The sequence below is a fragment of the Rattus norvegicus genome, chromosome 17 (genome assembly GCF_021556685.1).
Source record: "Rattus norvegicus strain SHRSP/BbbUtx chromosome 17, alternate assembly SHRSP_T2T, whole genome shotgun sequence".
In the NCBI taxonomy this organism is placed as follows: Eukaryota; Metazoa; Chordata; class Mammalia; order Rodentia; family Muridae; genus Rattus; species Rattus norvegicus.
This window is the reverse complement of record NC_141550.1, coordinates 29,846,938-29,874,612: the sequence shown is the minus strand read 5'-3', so window position 1 is coordinate 29,874,612 and position 27,675 is coordinate 29,846,938. Positions and strand designations below refer to the sequence as shown.

The window sequence follows — 27,675 nt, the reverse complement described above, 5'->3', positions numbered from 1 at the left end:
GAACAAATGACTAATACAGAGCTTACGTTTATCAGCTCAGATACATTCAGCATTTTCTGTTGAAGGGATTTAATATTTTTCAGACTTAAAGTGGTGACAGTTTGAGATGCTGTAACCCGGGTGACTGCTGAAGCATATAGTCGTGGGCCACCATCGCTATTGTCATTCGCTGGCAGTTGGTATTCGATTTAGTCAGGTTTTCTATTAAATGTTCTCATGCTCTTATGGAAACTTGAAACTTTGTTTATAACTTGACTTTAAGCATTCAAGGGAAATTTAGATATGCTTTGCCTCATGAAATGAGATTTAAATACAGTTGAGTAAAATTAAGTGTACCTGGTATTCCCTGAGTTTCCTCACTAGAAAAAAAAGTCTTACTATAATTGTAATAGAATATTGAACATTTTTTATAATTGGTAACTTGTATAATAGAAAAGGAACTTTGAAATGAGTGATTTTTGTTCTTAGTATAGGGATTAGTTTAAATTCATAAAGACAATTTTAATTTGTCTGTTTATTCCTGACATGAATTGAATTTCCCTAAACAATATTTTGCAGGTTAATGAATCCAAAACAATTTTAAAGCTTTGTGATTTTGGATCGGCGTCACATGTTGCAGACAATGACATAACGCCTTATCTTGTCAGTAGATTTTATCGTGCTCCGGAGATCAGTAAGTGTCGTCGAATGTTCTTGTACGTGGGCCATCCTCTGTGGTGGAAGCAGCGTGTGTAATGTCTAAGCACTGTTTTCCATCACACTTCAGCAGCTGCACGAGTTCATTCATGAGGAAGGGAACCATAGCAAGTTCATCCTCCTCAGGTGGAATGAAGGTAGTTGTGACAGGAGTCTTGATCATGTCGAGCAAGAGTAGCAAAACAGTTGTGGAAAACCCTCGACTTTAGAAGACTGCTCTTGATTGTTCAAGGTCTGATTATCACGTTTATGGATTGTGTGGGACCTTTGGTTTTTCTCTTCCTGTTGCCTGGGTTGAGGCTGACTAGCACCTCCAGCAAAGGTCAAGGAGAAAGAGAAGCACCTGTACTTGTCCCTCCGGTTCCTCTCCTTCCCCTGTTTTTAAACCTGTTGGCATTTTTGTTGTTGTTGTTTTGCTTTTTTGTTTTTGTTTATTTTTTAAAGTATCTCTGTTAAGAATTAGTGGGAAAAAACATGAAACTAAACTACGATAATATGGATTTGGCTATAGTTCAAGCTACAGTAGTGCCCCATTACTGGCAATAAAAACTAAGGAGTTGCTCATTCTTACTCTCATTTATTAAAATCTCCCTTTTGTTTTAGTTATAGGTAAAAGCTATGACTATGGTATCGATATGTGGTCTGTAGGTTGTACCTTATATGAACTCTATACTGGAAAAATCTTATTTCCTGGCAAAACTAATAACCACATGTTGAAGCTCGCCATGGACCTTAAAGGAAAAATGCCAAATAAGGTAGGCTAACCTGCTTCCTGAGGACTCAAAGACTCCTAACACTGTGTCCCCTAGCCTGGAGCTGTGAAGTCAAGCTCTCAGAAGTGCGGCTGGCGGCTGTGTGGCTGTACTGACGTTGCAGCTCCTTTCTTGTTGGGGTGTTTCAGTTGTGGTTCTAAACAGCCAAGGGCTATCAGAGGGAAACTCCTTTTCTTTCAATTTGGAGAAATGCAGCCATGTGGAGACAGAATGGAAAGGGCTGCATATTCGAGTTGGCTCGTCATGGCGTGTGCTGGTCAGAAGAGAAGGTAGCTGAGCACTGCAGACTTGCTAAGAGCTCTTGCTTCTGAGCACAGCAAGGAAGTCTTAAGTAGGGCATTCATGAATGATTGTTACATAGAGTTGGTGCTGTGCCAGGCAAGGTTTGTAGTAGTTTTAAAGCCATTTGTTTCTGTTTTTAGATGATCCGGAAAGGTGTATTCAAAGATCAACATTTTGACCAAAATCTGAACTTCATGTACATAGAAGTTGATAAAGTAACAGAGAGGGTAAGTCTGCCTTATGTGTGCCATAATAGTACTCGCTGTGTGTCTTTTCAGTGTGGCGGGGACTGAAATGGGGATTCACACTTCCTAGTAGGACAGTGCTCTATCACTGTGCTCAATCCATGATGCTCTATGTTCTATTGCCATGAAGTGAGTTCGTTCTGTGTGCTGTGAGGAGCTGTGATTGCTTCTAAAGTGACCACAGAATTCCTATCAGTCTGGGCTAGAGAGATGGCTCAGCGGTTAAGAGCACTGACTGTTCTTCCAGAGGTTGCTGAGTTCAATTCCCAGCAACCACATGGTGGCTCACAACCATCTGTAATGAGATCTGATGCCCTCTTCTGGTGTGCCTGAAGACAGCTACAGTGTACTTATATGTAAATGATAAAACTTTAAAAAAAAAAAAAGACAAACCACCAGGCTATGAGACAATAAAGGGATTTAGACATTTTCCTAAGGAGATGGTAGGTTCCTATTTAGGTCCTTGCCATGCTTTCCTTAGATTCCCTTGGTCTGGCTTCCCAACTGTGTGTCTTCTAGATTGCTGTTGGAGGAAGGTTTCTATATTTTGACTTTTGCAGTTATAAGCTCTCTGTCATATGACCTCAACCTTCTTCAGCACTTTTGTTCTCCCTGTGAGTCCACTCTTGGCCAAGAGGCACCCTGGTTCAGGCAGGCAGGCAGGCCTCAGTGCCTTTGCTTAGACTCCCATGAGCTGAGTCATGTCCTGAGTGACCGCCTCTCCTAACCACCTTTACCCAGCATTGCTGACATACACACTATCATATACCTGCTTCACTTGCCCCTGAACACTAAAGCCAGAGAAACCCAGTTCAGGCCGCAGATGCTCATGCACGTTCATGGTTAATTTGCAGATCTTTTCCATTTAAGTTCTTTATTCTCTTAGAAAAGATGTGGAGGTTAAAACTACATAACAGTTTCAAAACTCTGGTTGATCATCATAAGTATTCTTATTTGTGTATTAATATTTTGGTAGACAAAAAAGTCTGATTTACATACATGTAACTTATTTAGAGCTATGCATTGTAAAAATTATTTTTAGGAGAAAGTTACTGTCATGAGCACCATTAATCCAACTAAGGACCTATTGGCTGACTTGATTGGGTGCCAGCGACTTCCTGAAGATCAACGTAAAAAAGTACACCAGCTAAAGGACTTGTTGGACCAGATCCTAATGTTGGACCCAGCTAAGCGAATTAGCATCAACCAGGCCCTGCAGCATGCATTCATCCAGGAAAAAATTTAAATGAGATGAAGAAACTCCAAGGGTTTGAGTAATTAAATACAAAGACTGAAGAAATTTCACAGCAGTTTATTATTAATGTATATAAACTTATAAATATTTCTGCAGCAAATTTGAGGAAGCATGATATATTTGAATTAACACCGAGGGTGATATTTCTTTTAGAAATGTTAGTTAATCTGTTTTGTGTCTTATGTGAAATTTCACTGTAGAAATGTTTTAATTGCCAAGACTGCACAGAATTACAGTGCTAATGTACATGGTTGCAGTTCACATAAAGACAAAAAGCATCTGTTATGAGTAGCAGTGCTGGGTGGTTGATTTGTTCTTAGCAGACTTGGCTTCAGTTTGCTCTTCAGATACAATGGCCAGCATAAATGCTGTTTATATTCACGTTTCCCTAGGTGTGTGTGTGCAGGCCACAGCAGCATGCCCTTGGTGTAGTCAGTGCCGAAGGGAGTCTGTTCCTTCTTGAGCCTGCCTGCAGGGATGTCTCCTCTTTTAAAGCAGGTTGTGTACAACATTCAGTACACTGAAGGTAAGCTAAACCATCAACATCACCAGTGTTTTAAGATGTTATTTTATTGGAATAATTGAAAATGAGGGATAGCTTTGTGGCGGAATTCCCTGCATGTGTGATAACTGATCTTGTTTTCTTTTTTCGCATCGCGACTGTGGCATAGTTACAGTTTCTGTTCTGTTCATCACATTTAAAATTCGAAGCGTATGCGCTTGATGGGTAGAGCGCCTTCAGTGTACTGTTTCCTATTAACTTTACTTTTTTTTAAATCAACTTGCTATAGACTTTATACATTTTGTTAAATACAGTTCTTAGTGACATAGAAACTGCATAGTTTTCATTTACTAATTAAAATGTTGAGGCCTACTTCCCAAAGTCCTCATATTTAAAAGATAGACAACATAATGAGATTTTTAACTATTTGTATGTCATTTTGGAAGTGTACTGCTTTATGGTAAACGTGTTTTTCATTTGTTCATTGTTTGCATTATTTGTGATCATGTTGTCTTTCAATACAGGCATAAACCTTCCACTCTTGAACAAAGCAGCTGCTTTTTAAAAGCGGTAATTGCTTCTTTACCTTTTATTTCTTTTGTAAATGAAGCTTTTCTTTTAAAATGTGACTTTAAAGTGTTGTCTATTGCATAAACAGTTGACACTCACTTACTGTAATGAGAAGATTGTTCTACTGCATGGGAAGTGGACCATGCAGATTTCTGTATGTTCTCAGTATGCATCACTAGATAATAAAGTCTTTTGTGAACAAGGCATTTGTAGCCATTTTTAAAAGATTTTGTCTTCAGTGCTGGTAAGTCAGGTAAACTGTAAATAGTTAAAGCAGTCTTTGTTTTTCTTCTGAAAGTATTACCTGCTAAAGATGTAACTCATAGCCTCATTTTTTAACTTTTTTAAATAATTAGGGTCTTAATTATTTCATCCAGAAAAAGTCCTTCAGATTTTGTCAGCTTTCAGTGTAGTGAGGGTATTCCTCAGTGTAGTAGGTTACGGGATATAATTCAGGATTTAACTAATGTTTCTGCTATTTTCTCACTTTTCCTTTTGATGGTGCGGAAAGAGAAAAAGGAAAGCGGGGCACAGGCCATTCGACGCCTTCTCCAAGGGGTCTGATTTGCTGCGACACCAGCTTCACCTTCTTAACAAGGTTATTTCTGACAGCATGTGTAGATAAACATTTAGCAACAATTTAAAACACAATCATGTAAATCAGCTTGGTTTTGCGACCCAAAGGATTTTGTGTTTTTAAGATGGTAGAGAGAATTTTTAAAATCCTGTGTAATCTTTTCTGTTTGGGAGTGGGTAAACTTACTGTTTGTCTCCCTGAGGATTATGGAGAACAATAACATTTGGGGGTTTAAATAGTATTTTTACATTGTAAATGGGATTTTTTTATTCACCCAGGCACCTAATTACAACAAGCATGCACATTTTGGTGCATTCAAGAATGGAATATCAGAATAGCAGCATTCTCCTGGTGGGTTATGCTCCATTTAAAGACATGAAATGAACTACACAGCCAGGAAGGTGATAGATGAGATAATAAAGCACCTATGAACCTACACCCGTCTCCTCATGGTTAGACTAACTAAAGTAAACACACGGTGATCCAGCTACAGGTAGAGTGAAGCCTTTTAAATGAGGCGTCACGGGCGCAGCATCCAACTTACTGACATGGGTAGGGATTTTCCCACCACGACCACTGTACTTTGGTGCTAGTATGCTGCATATTCACTCAAAATAGTTAATGCTTTCCTTCTAGTAATTTTCATGGCTTCGTTTTATAGTTACTTAATAAGTTAATTTCCACTAGAAACATCTTATGCCTTCAAAGCTTTTGCCTGCTCTTTAAAAAAAACAAAGTTGCTTGTTACTTGTTCTTTGTGTTTTAGGTGCTGCTCACTGGAAGATGACGGCAGCCAGAAGACATGAGCCAAGGTTTCTGTCTCATAAAAGATCTTTTCAATTCTCATTTAGTGTGTGTCTGACTTGTAGTTTCAGCATTATAGTTTGGGTTTCTTCGCTGTGGTTATTAGAGCAGTGCTATTGTGCCCATCTGTAAAGTGTTCCTTGTGTATCATAATTTCTGCAGGTACACCCTTCCGCGAAAATAAAAAGCAAGTTTAGTCTCAAAAAGCCCACATTTCATAGTTGTCAGAATTAGGTCCTAAAGATCACTACAAAAAAATAGCTGTCTGGTTAGTGTACATTCGAAAGTAGTCTGCATGTTGGGTGTGGTGGCCGCATCTGTAACCTCAGCACACACGTCTGTAATGTAGGTAGAAGGATGTGGGATTCAAGGTCTGCCTGGCCTATAGGAGCTTCTTTAAAAAAAATGCTTTGGCTTTAAGCCGGTGCCTATATCATAAGAGTAGCCTAGGATTTTAACGAGCTGGTCGACTCCTTTAACAGCTCTTCTTTGTCTTAGTCCTTTGTGACCAGCTCTTTAGTGTCAGAGACATAAACTTGTAATGGCAGACATTGGGGAGGTGAGAAAGGTGGTGCTGTACCATCCACTTTCCCGACCTTAAAGGATCCGAGTTAACTGCATTAGATAAATGTCCTTCTGTTTGGTGTGGTAAGGCCGCTGAGGTAGAAGTTGGAGTTATATAGGACCTCTCTTAGGTTGAGGTCAGTTGTGAATGATCCCATTTGACAGACCTGCATTCGTGTATCTGATTAGCTGAAAGGTTTTCAGGTGAAGCTGACAGGAAGTTTAAGCTTTCATACTTTATGGCAAAAAATGACAAGTGATTACCAAACCTGAGGTTCATAAAATTTTGTCGTTTAGAAAAATTTTAAAGCCAAATTTGTGTTCTTTTTAGGAAATAAAGAATACCAAGATACATGGATATTCATGTAATCATTATATACATGGGCAATAGTCCAAAGACCTTCTAACTTATTCTGGGCAGACCATGCACACATCTTGAAGAGGGTGCAGAAAGCTCTTAAGCATTTTTTTCCCTGAGGTTAAAGGAGGGACAGCCAACCAGGAAGCAGCCATCATTGATGTTAGGTTTCTTGGCAGACTTGGTTCTCAGGGACCTTCAGATGTGAGGGAGTTGGGCAGTTCTGAACAGGAGCGGCATGGTATAAACAGCGAGCGGCCTTCCAGTGTTTATATTTACGCTGAAGTCCTGATTAACAAGGCTCTGTTTCTTCACTCCCAGTGGCTTCTTCCTCAGCTATTTTATTTTTTAAAAAAACACGTGATTTTTATTTTGCCATTGCAGTTGCCATCTTTTTTCCCCCTAACAAGACTAAATACTCAGGACATTTTTGGAATACAAAATGCAAATTTTATGGTATGTAGCAGAGTTAGTGAAATATACTGTTCTCATTTTGGCCCCAGATTTGTGTTTCTCCTAGTCTGCTCTAGCAGCATAGATAGAAGTAGACTCGGAAATAAAACAAAGGAATTACATGTATTAAAGTTTAAATTATTTAGGGAATGAGTATTTATTTTTTGGATAAGATTGTATAGTGAGATGTGACAGTATAGCATGTGATTTATGATAGCATTTGGGCCCTATAAGAAATGTTCTATGACCATTATATATCCGACATGAGCTGATTCTCCTCATGCAGTGTCCTAGTGTGAGTGCTCACTGCAAGTCATTTGTAACTTTCCATAGCAACGCTGTAACAAAGTTGACTAAGGTTTGGGTTCTTTTGGTTTTTTGGTTTTTGTTTTGTTTGTTTTGGGTTTCCCTGAGATATTGTAGCATCCTTACTTTTTCTTCTTCTGTATATAGGGTAAGGGACTGTTCTTCTGAAGAACCATTCCATTTAGTGATCAAGATACGGAAGCTGCTCTGAGAAAATGTTGTGTATTCTAATTGTTCATGATACCATTTGAGTTGTGACTTACATTGTAGCAGCAAATGATCCCAAACAACTTAATAGGAAGCTTAATAAAGTGTGCCTCTTGCTACCATACCGTCTGAATACTGGCATTTTCTTTATAGACATAATTTCTTACCTGGTATGTTTTCTGAACTCTTGTAAAGAACCTCTGCTTAAATGTGACTCGGGACTTGTGCATTAAAGGTAAATGGGCATCTTTTTACCTAACAAATTCTCAGAAGAGGGGCCTAGGGAAATGACTCCATCAGTAAAGTGCTTGCCTTGCAAGCATGAGGACCTGAGTTCACATTCCCAGCACCCACATAAAAGCCGGACACTGGCTTTTTCCTGTAACCCAGTGCTCCTGGAAGGGCAGACACAGCACACTCTGGGCTTGCTACTATACAGAATTAGACCCTGTCTCAGAAATAAAAGTGGAGTGACATGGAAAGACACCCAACATTGACCTTTGGCCCTCACGTGTGTGCACACACATAAACCATATGTGCAAAGATCTTAGGAGACTTAAATGTGTACTACTTTGAGTCACAATGATGGAAAAGTGTGGAAGGGAATGTTCCACTGAAAACCTGTTTTCAGAGCATTAGGTCCCAAAACACCAGTGTTGTATCTCTCTTTCCCTCCTACTGCGTTTACTCTTCTTGGATCATTGCTGTGTCAAGGCCACCTACCCTTAAATTCTGCTCACTCCTTTTAAGGGAATGTTCACAGCTTTTAAAAACAAGGGACAAATAACTAAGAGTCTGCAGCACATGCAGAACAGGATTGGAAGGTGTGGAACGGTTAATTAGCTAGCCGGCAGGTAGAGTTGAAGCTAGCCTGGCTGGGTCCCATTAAGGAACAGGTCCAATGGCAGAGGTTCTGAGTGGTTTTGTAAAGATCCCTGCTGTAGTTTTCTGCCTGGATTGGCAGGGGATTGAAACTGCATAGTCACCTCAGGTATCCATGAAGGTGTCTTTTTATCAGATCTGAAAAGAGCTGTGTAGCCTGTTGGGATGTATGTCCCAGGACCCCAAAGACCTTTAACATGCGTCTGATGAAATCCAGCCTCAGATGTGCTGAGGAGGTCTAAAGTGGAAACTAACCATCAGAAATGAAGAGAGCCGCATTAATCTAAATGTGCTTGAATGTGTTACTTTGTATTGAGTTGTGTTTCAAACTCATGAGAAAGAATGGCAGAAGTTGGCTTCTGGCAAACCCAAAGGTATCCAGATGTATTTGTCTTGCCAGTTTCCTCAGGGGATTATATAGAATCATCTGGTGGTTTTGTGGTCAGATTTTTCTGGTTAAGTTGGTTTGCCTGTTTTGTTGAAACAGGATTTTATGTATCCCAGCCTGGGTTTGAACTTGGCACACATTGGAGGATGACTTTAAGCTTTTGATTCTCTTGCCTCCACTTCCCAAGTGCTAGGATTATAAGTGTAGGCCCAATTTATACAGTGCTAGGATCAAACCCAGGGCTTCCTGCATTTGAAGTGGGCTCACTGTACCAAGCCACATCCCTGTCCTGCAGTGGCTTCTTAGGTATCTTCTAAGGAACTGGCCACAGGGCTATTTCCAACTGTTTATATTTTCATATGATGGTCTGGCCCTAAAGTCATCTCCAGGTTTTGAGGGGATATGTCCAAAGGGAGTGAAGCAGGCCTAGTGTAAGCTTTGTGCTGGTGCCACTCTAATTCCTGTTTGATACCTACAAAGTTCTGAGGTGTTTTTCCTATCTGCCACCTAGTCATTCCCCGGGTCCTCCCGTTCCTGCCTTTGCAAGATGTGTTGGCTCCTTGAGAAGTGTCCTCTTCCACTGCCAGAGAAGGTTCTGAGCTGGTCTGCCCTCCTGTGCCATTCTCAACCGTTTTCATGTGACCTTTACTTCCTAGTCATCTAATTCCCAGGGTGTAGACCATGTCCTTTACTGCAGTCCCCCAAGAGAAGCAGAAGAAAGAACTGTTGGTAGAGCAGTAACTCCATAGGATTTGGGCTTAAATTCTCAAAATGAGTTTGCTGCTGTCATGCACAATTACCCCAAGGTTGGAGGAGAGTCCATTTGTCAGTGTAATAACACCAGATGAGGTAGTGAATAAAACAGGCTTGCTGATTCCTAAAGACCTCATACAGGCTACATTATGAACCTAAAAGTGAGGGGATGCAGGCCATGTAACTAAAGGTAAAAATGATACAAGCACTAGTCGTTAAAGGTTCCAGACATAAAAATACAAGTCAGGGTGATGGATGGGAACCATAGGAAATGTGGAAGTACATGTCCATTTCTGCATTCTTTGGAGGACTGTCACTAAGCATCCGAATAATGGAGATGACTGTGGATAAACGGGTAAATTCCATTTATCGTTCCCTTTTGTGTTTGCGCAGTTTCAGAAAATTTGTTATTAACCTAAGCACTAGACATGCTTTCTGTGACCTGTGGGCTGTGTTTTAAGATAACCATTTGAACTTTACTCCCTGACTAATGCAAAGAGGACACAAGTGACAGTTAACTTTGTTCAGCATAAGCTTGAATCTTTCTCTTTCTCCCTCCTCGCCCCTCTCTCTATCTATCTCTATCTCTTACACACACACACACTAGTGGTAGGGAGCAAGGTCACCTTTTACTTCATTTGGTATCTTTGGTAATTATCTGAAGTAATCAACATGTTGCTTTTTAATATTTAAGAAAAACGAATTAATTCCGCAAGCATCTAACTTAAGACCGAAGCACATGATACCCCTTCCCACAGACATCCTGACCCTGATGCCAAGTCCAGTGTTTACATTTCTTAAGTGGGAGCCCACTCCCAAAAATTCTTCAGGAAGTTTGCAGCAGAAGCCAGGACACTACTTGTTTTCCTGATTCTTAGACAAAATAAATGCCTTCAGTCTCAGGAGCTGTCTCTCGCCAGCTCATGAGTTAAGTTTTAGTTGTTTAGTTTCTATTAACCAGAGCTAATACAAACACCCAGAGACTCCCAGGAGAGAATTCTAGCATTGTCGTATTTGGCTACTCTGGGAACTATGTTCCTACTTTCATGTCTATGCTGGAGGGGAAATGGAAAGCTTGCAGCAAGCAAGTCCAGATGTCAAAACACTGGACTACCATGCCTGTGAGGATCTGGCACGTTGACTAAAAGTAACTTCTACCATTATCTGTGTGTTCATGTTGGAACGCACGTGTAGAATCAGGGGACTTCCAAGTTAACTCTTCCAAATGTGGGTTTCAGGGGCCAAACACAAGTTATCAGGGCATCTCAGCCGCAAACAACCGCTCTGCAAAGCCAAGCAAATGCTCAAAGGCTAGAATGATGCGTTTGTGGAGTTGAAGGAAAGGGAGCTGAGGTGGAAAGTGTAAGCTTCTCCAGGTGTGTGCATGGCCAGGTCCCCCCACCCCTAAGGACCTCTGGCCACCAGGCTCCACCCCTCAGAGTACTCAGATCTTAAAGGCTGGATCCAGCCCTTCCTGAGGTTGCTCTAAGATCAGGCCCACCCTGGAAAGATCCCCTCCCCAAAACTCCCTATATAAAGCCTGCCTCCCACTCAGTTCTTTGCTGCTTCTTTCCCCAGCAGAGACAGCCACCCTCTTGATTTTTTTTCTCCAATAAGTCTCTTGTGTGAGGTTTGTTGTGTGGTATGACTTTGTGGCACTCCTTGGCTCCCGACTGCCAAGATACTTTTCCCTTCAGAGCTGTATCACAGGAAGGATTTAAGAAAAAAAATCACGGGGCTGGAGAGATGGCTCAGAGGTTAAGAGCACTGACCGCTCTTCCAGAGGACCTGAGTTCAAATCCCAGCAACCACATGGTGACTCACAACCATCTGTAATGAGATCTGATGCCCTCTTCTGGTGTCTGAAGACAGCTACAGTGTACTTATAGATAATAAATAAATAAATCTTTTTAAAAAAAGAAAAAAATCACTAAAGGAACTGCAACTCTTACCTGCTTGCATATTAGAATAAGAGAAGAACTATAGAATATGTCAATTATACTATTTATTAGTGATGGAATCATTGGAAAACAATCACAACAATAAGAACAGTCTTTTGAATAGTTTGTTTTAACTAAATGAGACATTTTTTCGAAGTATAACATACAAAAGATTGTCAATGTCAGTGAGGAAGCCCTTGATTTTATATATAGAGTCAGCAGTGACATTCATGAGTTCTACCCATGTCATATCAAGGAATTTTTGTTTCTAATACCTGTGTCTCAATGATGAACCATATTTTAGCTGGGTTTCATGAGATAGATTCACTCACATTGAGATATATGAAAGCTATTTTTGGTCCGTGGGTGAGCACTTGCCCCTGGCTATAAGTGAGGGTGATAAGCAGTTTCGCTTCTGAACATGGAAAGGTCTATTCTGTAGTATGCTTTTTCGGTGACATTTCTTTTTGGTCCTTGGCACTTTAACTTCTTCCCTTGGATTTTCAGGGAAGGACAGGGGTATAGGGGAAACTGGCATCGGGGACCTCGGTGGAAGGCATCTTGTTGAAACCACTTTAATCATTGGTTGAATTGCTTGGGTAGTAGTAGTAGGCTTGGGTGGGGGGTCCTGGCAAGGGTTTAAAATTGAGTTTTTGGGATTCTTTACGTCATCATGAGCCATAGCACACTGTTTTGAAGTGGATGAACATTTCAGCAACGATCTAGAGTTCGACTTACTTTTGCCAGCAGTGCTCAAGCTCCATTTGGGAACATTTTGCTCTGGCTTGCCAGAACCAGAGTTGTTTTTTCTCTTGTCTCGATTTTTATCTACGCTGGAGGTCTGGAGAGTTGGTGTTTCAGGAATCTTTGGCGGCCTGGCTTTCAGTGTAATGGCTTTAGAGGAAGAGGGTCGTTCTGCCATTGAAAACATGGAGCTACAGAAAGTGCTTTGTAACTTTGGCCTCTCCCTTTGTATGGTCATATGTTGTAATCTTTCCAGTTCCAATAAACGCATTATCAAACGCTCGATGGAGCTTTCTGGAGGGTCCACTGTTGTCTTCCAGCTTTCACATTTAGAGAAGGCAAATCTGTGCAGGTCCATAGTGTTGAAAGGGGCAGGGAGAAAGTCGGCATATACAGACACTTGGTTTGCTTCCTCTGTGAAAGCTCTCTCCACGTGTTCTATCGTCTCTGGCTTTAAGTTCAGGTCCATCTTTTTAAAGTAGCTGAGCAGAGAGTCATTCATTTTCTCGCTTTCGGATAAGTCACTCTCGTCTGTGACATTTTCTTCCACACTGCTGTTTCTGTATTTGAAATTCCAATTTGAAGCAGATAAAGAGTCACCATTGTTGTTTTCCATAGTTGAAAACAACTTAATATGAAACTCATTTCTATCCTTAAGAAAGTCTCCATCGGCATAAGGCCAGCACAGACCTGTTGGCATTGACCGACCGGGATAAGTAATGACTTGCTTGCTATCTGTCAAACCCAGAATACTTGCTAATAAGTGGTTTAGAGTGAAGAGCTTGGGACTGTTGGCTGCACTGAAGCCAGTTTCCACGGAAGAGTTTTTGAATTCTCTTTAAAAAAAAACAAGATTTAATTAACTAATAGCTTGTGGCTTGTTGACAAGAATTAAAATGCTATTCTGGGGCTAGCAAACTGACTCTGGTTAAGAGCACCTGCTCTTGTAAAAGACCTGGGTTCTCACATTCCAGCACCCACATGGTGGCTCACAAGCATCCATTGTTCTAGTTTCTGTAGACCCAGTGTCCTTGTCTAATCTTCACCCAGGTACTCAAATGGCACACATATATACATACATGCAGGCAAAAATACTCACAGATTTTTTTAAAAAGAAGCCTCTAAAAATAGTTTAATAACTTTTTGTCAAAGGAAGGCTGATGTTTAGTTCCCAGGAACATTTATGTATGTAGTAGCTACCTCTAAAAGAAATGTTGATTTCCAAGTATGCTTGAATTAGATGCAACTACACAAATATCTTAAAATGTATATAAAAAAAACTGATGGGCAACTCTTTGTGCAAGCACAATTAAGCCCATGCTAATACCTTACAATGGCTAACTGCCCTTGTAAGTATGCACTTAAAATGGGTAAGTATCTATGGATAGGATCGATGGCTACTTGAAGCTTTGGGTAGCACTGAAATTGGAGTGAAATACTTATTGGCCTTCAAGTAGATGAAACTTTTAAAGACTATATATAGGTTACCTATTACAAAGACTTCTATGGTAAACACTGTGTTTTTTTTTTTTTTTTATGTTTTTTATCAAACAACGAACAGTGTCTGTCAAACAAAATTAGTTCCTGGTGTAGTCCCTGTTAATTTTTTCTCTTGAGGTCCTCTTAAGAGTAATAATAGCTCTAGACATTAAATTAAAGTAACACTGGAAAAGTAATATAAAAAACGGGGTTAGGGAACCACATCATAGAACACTGGGTTTCTAGTTTTATTTTATTTTTTCATTGTTTATTTGTTTTAAAGACAGCGAGAGAGCAGGTAGCAGTGACAGCCACCTTTGGAGCTCAGGGAACTAAGGCTTGAGTCTAAGAATTTAAGTCTAGACTAGATAGTAGACACACACACACACACACACACACACACACACACACACACACACACACAGGCGGGGGAGGGAGAGGGAGAGAGAGACAGAGAGAGGAGGGCACAGAGAGAGAAGGAAGGAGGGACGGGAATGGAGGTGGGAGGGAAGAAAGGAAGGAGGGAGGGAAGAGAGGAGGAGGGAGGGAAGAGAGGAGGAGAGAGGAGAGGAGGAGGGAGGAAAGGAGGAGGGAGGGAGGAAGACTAACAAGAAATACTAACATTGAAAGATTCCATGCACCTACTTGACATGTAGTCTCAAAGGCTTCTTAGTCCAACATTTAATAAAAGTAATAATTTAAGTCTTTAAAAAATATTCCATTTCTAGCAAAAGTGACTAAAATGTTCACTTAGCTAAATACTGGAAGTGCCACCTTGCCTTTGAAACACCACAGGAAAAACCATTTGAAATCCATGAGGGTCAATAGACAGGAGCCCGTGTAGTGCAGTGAGGAGAGAGGAGAGTCAGAAGGGCAGGAAGCCTTCGGCACCAATGAGAGGGCCACATGGAGATGGCACAGCACAGGGCATCTCAGAGCTCCTCTGAGAAGTTAGAGTTTCTTAAGACAGAACTCGGAACATTTATTTATCTGAATCACTAAAGGGTAAGTGATTGTTACTTCGGTACTCTCTTTACTTGCTGATAATATACTGAGGAGAAAACTAGTAAAATACTTCATTGATACCACACTCCTATCTCTACAACAGAAGCTTACTCAGTTTCTAAAGCACAGCTGCTAAACACATTTTTCTGGTTACTCCTCAGAACACTTGAGAGTAGGACTCCATGCGTGCCCTAATCACAGCACCACACCGCCATCCTTGGTGTTTGCTCCTTCCATAGAATGCAGTGCCCTTCATTTGACCTCTAACCTGACACCTTGGCTCCCAGCAGAGTTCTTTCTGATAAAAGTAGATTCCCCTATCTCCTTCAGCACTGCCGTTCCATTTGGATTTACTCTTTACAATTCTCTGCCATCTTGGTTGTCCCGAGCTTTAACAAGACAAGTTCTACTCTGGGGTTCATGCAGGAAGCATTCTAACGAAAGGACGATGCTCACTCCCCAATGAGCCACCGTATTGTTGCACTTGTATTAAAGAGGAGTAGAACTCAAGATGGCCATTAACTAGGAACACTCTGTGTGTAAAGTGAAATAAAGCCGTGCCCAGTGAAAGGTCTCCACCACACATCGCTGTTCTGAATTGTTGGGAAGCAGTCAGTCTGGCCGCTAACACATACTATAATAAGCCAGCGAGTCAGAATTCAACCCCCTGCAAGGTCTGAGAGGCTCTGCTCAGGTGACTCAGCTTGCATTCAGCTCCGTTCATTACTGTTCTACCACTACTAATGTGTGACTGACAAACTTCTTAACTCTCACAGGACCCGCAGTGTCCTCCTCTGTAAAAGAGGAATGCTGGCAGCATCTACTGTGCTATACTGATAGGAGAGTTAAATGAGTTTAGATGTATGGAATTAAATAGTTCTAGCATAGGAAACTGTACTTTTGTTCCTTTCTCTCCAATATAAGAAGCCCAGTACAACTCAGCTAAGTCTCACAGGGCTCTCAGTACATACACACTGGCTGTCGGGTGCTATTGTCAGTCACTGACTATTTTAGACAGAATTTCGGTAATTTCCTATATTTGCACAGGATATCTATTTTATGGTTGTATTTGATCCTTATATCTCTAGTATTTAACAGGCATATTTAAGTGGAATGTTAAAAATCTATTTCCTGTTCGGTTTGGTGGTACCCACCCTTAATCCCAGCACTTGGGAATAGATGTCCAAGTTCCAGGCCTACACGGTAAGACCCTATCTCAATATATAAATATATTTTTATATATAGTTTTCTTACCTTTTATCTATAGTACTTCCTTTATTAACAGGAGAACTCCATAGCTGAAATACCCCTTGATTATTGTTCTGTTAAGACAAAAAGCATACGCAGTATTTAAAAGCTGCGAGAATTTTAACAGCAGTAACTAAAAAGTGTGAGGAAGAAATCATACCTGTGATCTACTGTGAGCATGCTCTGATACGGTCAGCTGCAAAACCAGCTGTTCTGCTGGACTTTCCAGATGGTTCTACAAGGCAGCAGGAGACTTGAATACAACCCAGCCCTGTTTGCTATTTGTGTTCTAAGTAAACTCCAATGTATGGCCAACTCTGTTGTTTTCGACACTGTTAATTAATGAGACTTGAATACCACTAATATTACATTCATAGTTAAATAGTTCTCATGTTGTTAGATTCACCTCAAAAGAGAATATTGACTATTTCAAATGCTTCAGGACATTTTTAAGGGCACACACTACTTTCCTTTTGACAGGGACTACAACACTTCATTTATTCCTGTTTATAGGAAACAAATTCTGTTTACAACATTGTACCAAAAAAAAGTTAATGTAAAAATTTTTCTTCCTTTTGAGATACTGGGGATTGAAAGTAGGGCCTTGCATACACTAAGCAATGCTCTCCCACTAATCTATCTCCAGTCACATTTTTGTTTCTTATTTTGAGATAGGATTTCACTAAGTCACCCAGGCAGATACTGAACTCACTCTGTTCCACAGACATCCTTCTGCCCAAGCCTCCCAAATACCTGAGATACTGGCCTGGACTACCAGGCCCATCCACAATAGTAATTTAATGACCAGCTTATAACTCTGTAAAATGACAAAGGTTTTTGACTTGTATAAAGAACTCATCAGAAATAAACTTTCAAGTTTAAGCCTTGAGAAAGAGAAGTATTTTAAAGAAAGATCATGCAAAACATTGTCAAGTAGTAAGTTTTATGAATTACTTTAAGCCAAACATCCTTACCTTGTTAGTTTTGCCTGAAAGAATGTATATGAAAAAATGTCAATTAATAGTTATATAAAATAGGTTAAGAGATTAAATCCTTTAATCCATGCAATTCTTGTGGTATCATACACACATCCCAGGCTTCTTACCACCTGCCACACCATCCTTTTCGGATAAGAAGCTTTCATTTTCATCAAAGAGGTCTTCTGCATCCAGGTTCCATTGAGAGAGATTCTAAAACAATATTCGTTTTTTAAGGATAAAGTTAGTATTGATGTTTAAAAGCTCCAGTATACACTTTTACCTGTTTGAAGGGTAAAGCAGCACATGAGTATCATGCTTAAGGTTTGAGTTTAGCCTTAAGCACTGAAAAAAACCAAACCAAACCTACCAACCAACCAAACAAACAAAATTCTAATTCAGCAAGATGGGGGTGAAGGATTGGAGAGGTGGTCCAGGGTGAACAATACCGATTCCTCTTCCTGAGAATGTGGGTTTTAATTCCTAGCTCACAACTATCTGCTACCCCAGTTCTGGTGATCTGACCCACTCTTCTGGCTTTCTGTGGGCACTGCATGCACGTGCACGGACATACATGCAGACAAACTACACATCCTTATAAAAATAAAGAACACAATCCCCTTTTTTCAAAAAGATGACGGTGAGATTGGCATTTTGCAAAGAGACCCAGTGGATGCTCAAGCTTCCTTGGGCTGTGTATTGTCGGGATACTGTCTGAAATGTTACGTGTGGGGGAACATACATATCCTTATGTTGAGATGGGAAGGAGACATTGAAACAATTGAGCTGTTTATATATTAGACTAAGGTGGCAAATGGGAAAGCTCAGCAGAAACTGCTCACAAAGCGAAAGCAGGGGGTATGGCCACCGTAAGACTGATTCTCGGCTCCGTCCCTGCCTGCAAAGTCTGGAATTCCAAAGCACTGCATACCTCCTGGGAAATGCTTGACGAATGCGGGTTGGCGCTACAGCTCTCGTTGCTTTTTCTTCCCATTTTATTGGAGTTGTTCTTCTGTTCCCTTAAAGTCCTATACAGGCGATGGAACAGGTACACTTAGGGGAAGGTTGACATTTATAAACAAAGAAGCTTGAGTTTGTTGAGAAAAAATGCTCGGAAGGGCTAGAAGTATAGCTCAATGTCAAAGACCTTGGGTTCTAATCCTAGCACAGCATTAAAAGAGCTTAGAAAGCAGTGTGGCGAGCCACGCAGCGTTAGAAATAGCGGCAAGCCACACCAATACCAGGCAGAGACAAAAATAAATTGCAAGATCTAACTGGATAATTAGAAAAGTTACAAACCACTGTGGTGGCCGGTAGATCTGTCAATGGGTTTACAAAGTATTGTCTCCAGGAAATATTTATAGTTCAGGTAGATTGTGACAACCGGCAGTGATCAATTGCAGTATACACGTGGGATTCTGGGGCTAAAGCATACAGAAGCTGCTAAGCGGAAATCACTCAAGCGTGCGCCCCACAGGAAGGCAGGTCAGTGGGAGGAAGGGCTGGAATCAAGGAGCCGGTTGACCGCAAATCAAGGGTCTGCATATGGCATGTCACCCTTCCCTCCCAGCTGTGGCTGGCTTCCTGGTCCAGGACGTCAGGGAGTCTCGAGGGTAGCCGGGGCTCTTACTCGTCCTCCTGGAAGGCCCACGTGTCCTGGCCGTCGTCGTTGTCGTCATCATCATCATCATCATCATAGTCTTCCTGGTCTCCAGCCCAGGGTTCGGGCTCCTCCTCTTGCTGGGCGAACAGCTCGGCGGGCTCTGGCTGGGCCCCAGCCTTCCTGCGATGGGAGGACAAGGAGGGAGAACTGCGGCTGCGGGCCGCGTGCGCCCCGGGCGGGGTCGCACCCGGGACCAAGTCCGGCTGCAGGAGGATGCGTCGCCTGGCAACTAGGGCAGAGCGCGGCTGCTGCTGCCACTCCATATTCCACCCAGGCGGAACTTTTCAGGGTCTCTGGATCTCCGGGGCTAACTAGTCCTTCTTAGACCCCTGAGAAACTTTTGAACTCTTGGAGACCACCTTCTCAGGTCTTCTTAAAATTTCTGGGACCTTTTAGGCCCTTTAGGGCCTCCCCAGGCCTTTCTCCATTGCTTTTCTCTCCAAGGGTCTCGGCTACCTAGTGACCCGTGGGCCTTCTCTGCTCTGGTGAGGCTCCACAGATCCTCTTGGGGTGGGCTTGAGGACTCATGTAGTGGCTAGTAAGCCTGTGTGGTAGCCATGTCCTGGACACAGACTTCTATTCCAAAATCTGTTCAAATAAAGCCACGAGGTTTGCCTGACACATCCTAAACCAAATAGATGTTAGGCATCCCACCAATGCTTATAACAAAACATTAAATACTTAAACAGAATAATACCCCTGCTGATATTACATTCCTAGCCCTAGGTTTTTGGGTTTTTTTCTGTTTGTTTGTTTGTTTGTTTTGTTGTTGTTTTTATGTCTAGGATACATTTATACTGTAAGAAGTCAGTTTTGTAACCCAAAGGAGTATCTCTTGACACCTTCACAAATTAAGTGAAAAGAAAAATTTACACACACACACACACACACACACACACACACACACACACACACACAAACACACAATAATTGAATTTCCCAGAAGTTTTGTATATAGGGAAATTTTTAAGAGCAATTCTATATATAAGTAAATGACTATCAGAAATGCCAATAATGACATTTGAGGAATTTTTATTTGTTTTGTTTTTGAGGCAGGGTTTCTCTTTGTAGCCCTGTGTAGACCAGACTGGCCTCGAACTCAAGCTCTCTGTCTCCTGAGCTGCTGAGTGCTGGGATTAAATCATTTGTTGATAATATTTTTGTTAGATTGAACATCAGGTCATGCTACCATCTAGTTCTTAGGAGTAGTCTCAAGATGGCCTTACTCTAAATCTGCACCTTTTTAGCTCACACAGAGGGAGATCATTTCTTTCTTTTTCAAAATTGAACTAGAATAAGTCTGAACGTTCCCTGACTGGTAGTATTACCAATCTTTTCTTCAAACTGCAGTAGGAAGATTAGTTATTAATTTACTGATGTCTGAGGAGTTCAGAGGGGTGTCAGATCCCCTAGAGTTAAATTTACAGGTTGTTATGAACTTCCCGATTCGGGTTGCTGGGACTCAACTTAGGTTGTCTTCAAAAACAATGCATACTTAACTGCTGAGCCATCTCTCCAGCCCTCAGCAGAGAAGGTGTGAATCAGAAGCAAACAGAACAAGCCTTGGGCCAGTCACTTGAGTGACTCTAAGTCTCTTAGGGCAGAGATGATGAAGACACTGATGGCAGGAAGATGCTATTGTGGAAAGCACCTCAACTTACACGACCCTCTGTTGCCGTGGGTTATTTGTAAGAATGACAAGCACACCATTTCTTACTTATCCTTCAGAGAAAAGATTTCCGCTGGTCTCTCAGTAACTTTCATATTTTGCTACTCACCATGCAGGTATGCATGACTTCAGAATCTCTGTCAGTAGGATTACATAAATATTTTCTCAAAGTTGGTCAATATTTTCTAATTAACAGTATGCATTTGACATGCTGCTTAGATAAGATACTCAATCAGGGGCTAGAGAGAGGGCTCAGCAGTTCAGAGCACGGGCTGCTTTCTTAGAGGGTCCAGTTCTGGTTCTCAGCACCCACATGGCAGCTCGCAAAGGACTTGATACTCTCTTCTGGCCTCCTGTTCCAGGTATGCATGTGGTGTGCAGACATGTTTGTAGACAAAATGCCTACAAATAAATAAATAAATAAATAAATAAATAAATAAATAAATAAATAAATAAAACATTCAACCAGTGGGAAACATTTCAAATCAGCGGGGGACGGAGATATTTAGCATATGCTTTAAATTAATAATTTGATTTTATTCACCCCACCCACATCTGCTGTGCCTTTCAGTAGCAGTTGATTCCCTTCATCCTAACTTAGGCCTTTGTTTTTGTGATCATTAATCATAAGCATTCTAGTTTTTTTGTGTTTGTATAATTCCTTTTTTAAAAATACTTATTTATTTCATATATATGAGTACACTGTAGCTGTCTTCAGACACACCAGAAGAGGGCATCAGATCTCATTACAGATGGCTGTGAGCCTCCATGTGGTTGCTGGGAATTGAACTCAGGACCTCTGGAAGAGCTCTCAGTGCTCTTAACCACTGAGCCATCTCTCCAGCCCTGTATAATTCCTTTTAAAGGAAGAGGAGTAAAATGTTTTTACTTTGAATGATTTCTTTTCTCTTTTTCTACTAGAAAGCTTTATTTTAGAACAGTGCTTGCCAGGAGTACCACCACATGCCTTTAATTCCAGCACGTGGGAGGCAGAGGTAAGCAGATCTCTGTGACTTCGAGGGCAGCCTGGTCTACAGAATGAATTCTAGAACAGCCAGAGCTACAGAGTGAGACCCTGTCTAGGGAAACAAAACAAACACAACAACAAAATTAACCTTTAATGTTTGCCTCCTTAATAATACTATCTTATTTGGATAGCTACCATTTCATTCCAAAAATACAAGAAATTGTGTTTCAAATCTAATTATTCCTGTAGTGGATGATAGTGATTTATCTGAAACCATTTCCCCAGACAAGAGAAGCAAACACAATGGTGAACCCCACCTCCTATGCAGGTGTTATAGCTGGTACTCTGAACAGGTTCTCAGCCACGTTTTCTATTTTACCTTGCTCTTACCACTGGACCGAAGTATACAGTTCCTCCTAAGCCTTCTGGTTGTCTGGATGCCGGTACAGAGCTGTTTTCCTGGCCATCTGGGAAAAGCTTACCTTGAGTCTGGGTCTAGTTTTCAGTATGGACTTACCTTGTGGTACTAGGACTGGTGGAGCGGGGATCCTCTCTCCGGGAGTTGGGGCCCTCCCACCTCAGCTGCTGGGAGCCGAACACTCTTTTCAGGACGCTTCCTTTGAGAAACTTGGAGATGATCTTCTCTCTTTGAACATTGCTGAACACTCGGCCTTCTGGGAGCCAGATGGCCTTGTCAAATGCACAGCTGTGGCTGGCGGGCAGCGGAAGGTGCTCTGGAGACACGGGAGCTCTCTTTGAAACAAGGACAAAAGAGGAGGAAAGATGGAAGTGGGGGGAGGGGGGAGGAGGAAGAAAGAAAGGAGAGAGACAGAGACAGAGAGGCAGAGAGACAGAGAGGCAGAGAGGCAGAGAGACAGAGACAGAGACAGAGAGGAGGAGGAGAATTACCTGTTACCTAAGAGCTGTAAGTGAGGATAAACAACCGAGGTGTTGCCCTGTGCTGCTGTGGGATCAATTTAGTTAATGAGGCTTCAGGCAAGGCCTAGGCAGCCATTGGCCCACATGGCAACTCACCCTATCCTGCAGGCTAACAGCAGTATGTGGCCAGTCTTCCTGCCTTACTGAGCTCTAGTGCCAAAGTGCTTTCCGCCACATGTGCTTAGGAAAAACACAAAACAAAAACAAAACAAAACAAAACAAAACAAAGCAAAGCAAAGGACACTGACTCCTGTAAGTCTTACATATAGAAACAGAACAAAACAAAACTAAACTATGCCAAAAAGAAAAATCCATCTGATGGTTTATTTCACGATAAAAGTAGGTGGAACAGTATTCTCACGTGTGTATGGTCAGTTCTTTTTCTTTTTGGCACAGGGTCTGTCTGTGTAGACCAGACTGGCCTTGAATTTACAGAGAGCTGCCTGACTCTGCCTCTGTTTCCTGAGTGCTGGGATTAAAGAGGTATGCCACCAGCCTGTGGCATTTCTTTATCCATTTATCTGTTGTTGGACAGCTAGCTAGGTTTATTCCTCATGTGCTGGCTATTGGTAACAGGGCTTCGAATCTTATTATGTTTGGATTACCCAGGAGTATAGTTGGCTCTATACTAGTTCTGTTCAAGTTTTTAGATGAGCCTTTCCTCAATGACTATAGTGCTAATTTCCATTTTTCACTATCGATAAAAGGGGGTTTTAACGTTGCCTTCTCTCTGCCCCCCCTTGTCAGCATTTTATATTGTCTTCAGTTTTAAGAGGTTTACTCTATTGTAAGAGTTTTGTTGTTTTATATGTATGAGTGTTTTTCCTGAACATTTGTACTCCGCTCAGCATATGTGTGCCTGGAGCCTATGGAAGCTAGAAGGAAATAAGGCGCTCTTAGCTATGGAGTCATCTTTTCAGCCCTTGTTTTCGCTTCTTGTTAAGAGCCACTTTTTTTTTTTTGTCAAGGAAAACTTTCAATAAATCGTGATTTTAGTCATGTCCACAGCTTCAGTGAACTATGAACGTTCCATCCAGTGATATTAGAGTAACAATTCCGAGCGTACTGTCGGGCAGGCACAGTTGTGTACACCTTGAATCCTGGCGCTCACGAGGAAGGGGCAAGGAGATCTCTGCAGGTTTGAGGTCATCTTTTCCAGGCCAGTCGGGGTTACATAACAACCCCCACACCCACACCCACACCACCACACGCACATACATGCACACATATTGTTAGAAGGTAAAGGCAGGCAACCTCTAGGATCAATTTCTATATGAATATAACATCAACATACTCTTTACTTTCTGCCCAAGCTTTAGGAAACAAGGCACAGCCCAGACACATGTCTGTTCACTGTCTTAACCTTGCAAGCATATGCTCCCCAACCTTGAACTGAGCAAATGGGCACGCCACCTTCTCCTCCTAGATTATAACCTTGAACAGAGCACGCTCAGGAACATGCCCCTTCTTAAAGTGCTTCCCTATATGGACATGCATTGGCTTTCCTAATGAAATTCCTGTGGGTTTTGTTGCCTCAGTTTTTTGTTTATTTGCTTGTCTGCTTTCTCTAGAGGGAGACTGTTTTGGAAACAGCCCTTGTCCTGTCCTTCCCTACTGTGTGTGAGTAGTAAGCCTTTCCTTACTCTGTTGTGTAAGTAGCCTTGCTCCTTTGGGCCTGGTGCTTCCCAAGATACAGACCCATTGTATTTTGTTATTGTTAGGTCAATTGATGCAGCAGCATAGAAAGACCATATTTAAAACATGGCTTCTTCCTTTTCTATTTATTAAAAGGAAGACTTAGAGTAATGCATTCAGCTTTGCTTAGAAGAAAGAAGCCAGAGTATGTGCGCTCCAATTGCCAACATATTCTGTCCTTCCTCTAGCCAAAAATACTTATGTGATTTTGAGAAGCACGTACTTGAGTGGTTCTCATTAGCTCTATAAACTATTTTAAATGAGGGGTTTTTTTTTGTTTGTTTGTTTGTTTTTTTTTTGGCGGTGCATGGTTTTTTTAAAAGCCTTCAAGTTTTTGGTTTGCAAGTTGAGGATAAAAAAGTGAGAGTTGCTCATTTCCTTCTCTGGACACAAATGTTCCCTAGGGTACAGCCATGATATTTTAAAATGTTGGCGAGGGCTTTGCAGCATGGTTAAAATTCTGGCTAAGATGAGCAGAAAGTACCAAGAGAACATGCGTGTGATTCTCCTAATCTCTCACCATTTTGCAGTATGACTGGCAAGCCAGTCCAACAAAAATTCCATAATTGTAGGGAACTCTGGCGCCCTAGCTAGTTGGTGGGGCTAAAACCAACCTAACCACTCTGATAGAAGTCACCTATGGCAAGCAAGTTTCCTGGAGACGGCCCGTCTTTGCAAGGGGTGCAATGGGTACATGCTGGAGAAGCACAGCCCCAGAGTCTTCGTCCCACAGTCGTTTTTTGCTGCTGATAGGCCTGCCACTATGAAATAGTCTAATGATTTCTGGGCATCAGCCCACCCTACTGGGCAAATGTCCTACAGATCAACATAAGGATGTTCTTTCACGAATTCATGCTGTCTAGATGAATTAATGACTTTATAGAATTCCTGGTCTGATTCAAACAATTTTAGGAGGAAAAATTTAACGAGATGGTTTTAGTTCTTTTGCCAGAAAGAGGTAATAAAGTTAGAATCAAGGATAGAATGTATCCCCTCCTTACAGAGTAGTAGGTAAGGGCTGCATAATAAGAAAGACAATGAGCTTTCATAAATTGCAGTGAGAAGAAAAATAGGCTTAGGACAGATTTGTGATCAAGGAAAAGCCTTCATTCTAGGTCAAGGCCAAGGGTGAAGCCACAGGTGTACACTATGGTAAAACAAGGCCACGTGAGACTGTTGCTTTGAACTTATAATGAAACACTGTTTTGAACTTACTATCTACATCCCTCTGTAACTCCCCTTTTTTTGTAATGTTTTATCTATGCTGTACTTTTATAAAGAACATTTGTCTAAGAATGTATAAATTGCCAAAGAGAAACAAATAAAGTGTGGCCATTGGAGCTCTGCTCCATCCACTAAATGTATCTATGTATGTGTATGTGTATATGTATATATGCATGTGCAAAATGTCTATACATATGTGTATACATACGTATGTAGGTATATGTATATATATGTATGCATGTGCATTTCATCATTGTGAAATTAATGAAATGGGTGGTGTGTATCTGTGTGTGTGTGTGTGTGTGTGTGTGTGTGTGTGTGTGTGTTTGCGCGCATGCGCACGCGCGGCTGACTTTCTTTCACCTCTTCTTTTCTCTCTGGCTCATGAAGAGTTAAGGAACTCTAAACCTCTCACCCGGCATGCAAGGGGCCCTTGAGTCAGACAAAGAGTCCAAGTAACTAACCCTTAATTCTTAATCCCCTTCTTTTATCAGTTAAATTGCCAGAAGCCAGCTGCTTTTGGCCACAGCATAACAAAGAGTTAAAGAGTTAAATTGCTGAAAGTAAGCAGCTTTTGGTCACTCAATCGCTCACTCTGTATCCCCTTTGAGCGCTGCCTTCTTGGGGAACTAGATGCCAGGATGCCAGGATACCCCTGCCCTGCCGGCCTCCCGCCTGAAACACACTATTATTTGCATTTTCACCTCTAACTGGGGAGTGGTTCTCAGTCATTTCTCAATTGTTCCAGTTTCGCTATGAAGTCTGAGGCTGTTATTTAGGATTGGAGTTATCCTCTGCTCCTTGGTCTACACTGAAGAAAAACTAGCACTAGGGAGATTTTATTTGTTTGTTTGCTTTGCTTCTTTTGTAAATCTGGAAAAAAAAAAAGAATACGTAGCAGATGGCCCTCTTACCTGTGTTACTCTGGACATTTCCTTAGTTTTGGACCATAAAGCTCTTCCTTGGATCTACAGGGGACAGCACTGATGTAACCACTCTCTTTGGGGGCCTCCTAGGTCTGTGAAGTCTTAATTATGTACACACCAGATACGAGGAGACCTCTAGGAACGGAACACAGCACGGGGCTATGTGCACACCACTCTCCCTCCTTTCAGGAAAACTCGCCCTTTCTCCTCAGAGCTCATCCACATCCAGACAAGAAACTGGAGTTTCTGTGGAAAATCTCTCAATTATTTGGCAGGATACCTTCCATGGGCAGCTTTTCTGTGCTTTGAAGGTGCAGAAGAAGTTCTCGGGGTTCCAGGCCAATACCTGGGCCATTGTGATGCTCAGAATGCCAAGGAGTCAGAGACCAGAAAGCAGGTTCCACCGTCTCCTCTTGGGGGTGGCATCAAGCTGAGATGAAGAAGACTTGCTGTGCCAGTCACCAGGTTTCACGTGATCGGCTGCCTTTCTCTGTAACTTAACAGGCTGTCATGAATGTAAACATAGACTCCGAACAACTCTTTACTGAAGAAAAGCCAAAAGATTATGCCCAGCCTGAAGTCTTGTGTCACACCTTTGAACTTCTCTCTAACCTTCACAAGTTGCTCCCAAATCGTACGGTGGAAGTGCTTCATTCCTACAGAAGTGAAGAGGACAAGAGAAAATGTATGTGGGTAGAGAACAGATGGGGTTGCTTATATTTGCACGCTGGTGTGAGCCCCCTCCTTCTAGTTGTGGGTACTAACTTCCTGACGTCACAGGTGCCTCAGTCCATGAGACCCTTGACACATTATGGCTCGATAAGCCTTTGTTCTCTAAGTGACCTGTGGACTTTGCCCATAGGGAGAGGTCATTTTCTCTTCTTCACATCATCTTTCATAAGCCAAGATAAGTTGCTATTCATCTCTCGGCAAAGCACACCTATGGAAAGATGAAAATCCGTACAGCCATGTACAGATGTACTCAAGTTACAAATTAAGATGGGGGTTTGATTTTGAGATTGGCAAGAAGGGTTTCGAGGTGAGGATCAGATGATACAAGGACTTTAAACTGTTGGGGCAAAACTGGTCACTTGGATGCAAATGACTCTCTACTTTTTAATCCAGAGTGGCGTGAATGAATTCATATATCCAGTTTACATCACATATTGCATAAGGAACACACACACACACACACACACACACACACACACACACACACACATTTGAAGTAGTTTAAATAAAATAGCTGTGTGGACAGGCAATTCGCAGGATGAGCTGCAGGTATCCAGAAAATGGATAAATAAATCAAGGAGTATTAGGCCACCACATAGGCTCCATGAAAAACTACCAGAAATTAAAGGAAGTGAGTGAACTCATACCTGCTCTCTGTGAGGAGCATGCTGGGCTCAGGCCGTGAGAGGGGGACTTGAAGGCTTTATTACATTTTAAGTGTATGTTATTAGTAAACTGAACTTGGCAGAGGGAAGCAGAAAATAATTTTCTTCTCTCTAGAAGCTCTCCCTTTCTCCCCATTTTTATCAATTCATTGAGAATTCCATATAATATATTTTGATCATATTAACA

At 41.6% G+C, this 27,675-nt stretch overlaps 3 protein-coding genes across 55 annotated transcripts in view; 2 read left to right on the top strand and 1 right to left on the bottom strand.

The window, feature by feature from the left end:
- Positions 1-7,714, top strand: part of Prpf4b (pre-mRNA processing factor 4B) — a 34,277-nt gene extending 26,563 nt beyond the window's left edge. For 2 of the 39 annotated variants that reach the window (XR_015640692.1, NR_199625.1), the window contains 9 exon segments: positions 559-673; positions 1,300-1,451; positions 1,892-1,978; positions 3,039-3,319; positions 3,644-3,777; positions 4,278-4,323; positions 4,835-4,921; positions 5,667-5,712; positions 7,533-7,714. Coding sequence is in view for 2 of the 39 variants with exons in the window: in NM_001011923.2 (NP_001011923.1) it covers positions 559-673; positions 1,300-1,451; positions 1,892-1,978; positions 3,039-3,242 (558 nt within the window). In the remaining 37 variants the exon portion in view is untranslated. 39 annotated transcript variants of the gene reach the window in all.
- A 3,884-nt stretch (positions 7,715-11,598) lies between these two features.
- Fam217a (family with sequence similarity 217, member A) lies at positions 11,599-26,494 on the bottom strand. Of its 4 annotated transcripts, XM_087591322.1 has the most exons (9): positions 26,080-26,494; positions 21,825-22,060; positions 18,639-18,791; positions 17,940-18,036; positions 17,137-17,221; positions 17,006-17,019; positions 16,192-16,266; positions 16,038-16,105; positions 11,604-12,859 (listed from the first exon to the last, which is right to left on the bottom strand). In XM_087591322.1, exons 1-9 carry the CDS (start codon positions 26,095-26,097, stop codon positions 11,905-11,907), a joined length of 1,701 nt encoding a protein of 566 aa, XP_087447448.1. In that variant the 5' UTR covers positions 26,098-26,494; the 3' UTR covers positions 11,604-11,904.
- A 10-nt stretch (positions 26,495-26,504) lies between these two features.
- Tex56p (testis expressed 56) overlaps positions 26,505-27,675 on the top strand; it is a 44,782-nt gene continuing 43,611 nt past the window's right edge. For 9 of the 12 annotated variants that reach the window (XM_087590039.1, XM_087590038.1, XM_087590040.1 and 6 more), the window contains exon 1: positions 26,598-26,776. In XM_087590039.1, coding sequence (XP_087446165.1) covers positions 26,602-26,776 — 175 coding nt within the window. In that variant the 5' untranslated portion in view covers positions 26,598-26,601. 12 annotated transcript variants of the gene reach the window in all.

Bases quoted from the DNA above. Each gene is read 5' to 3' on its own strand.
- Fam217a (XM_087591322.1), bottom strand. The intron at 18,792-21,824 runs GTAAGTCCATAC...CTCCCATCGCAG, and splicing joins ACCAGTCCTAGTACCACAAG to GAAGGCTGGGGCCCAGCCAG. The intron at 12,860-16,037 runs GTAAGAAAACTA...TTTCAAATACAG, and splicing joins GGAAGTACTATAGATAAAAG to AAACAGCAGTGTGGAAGAAA.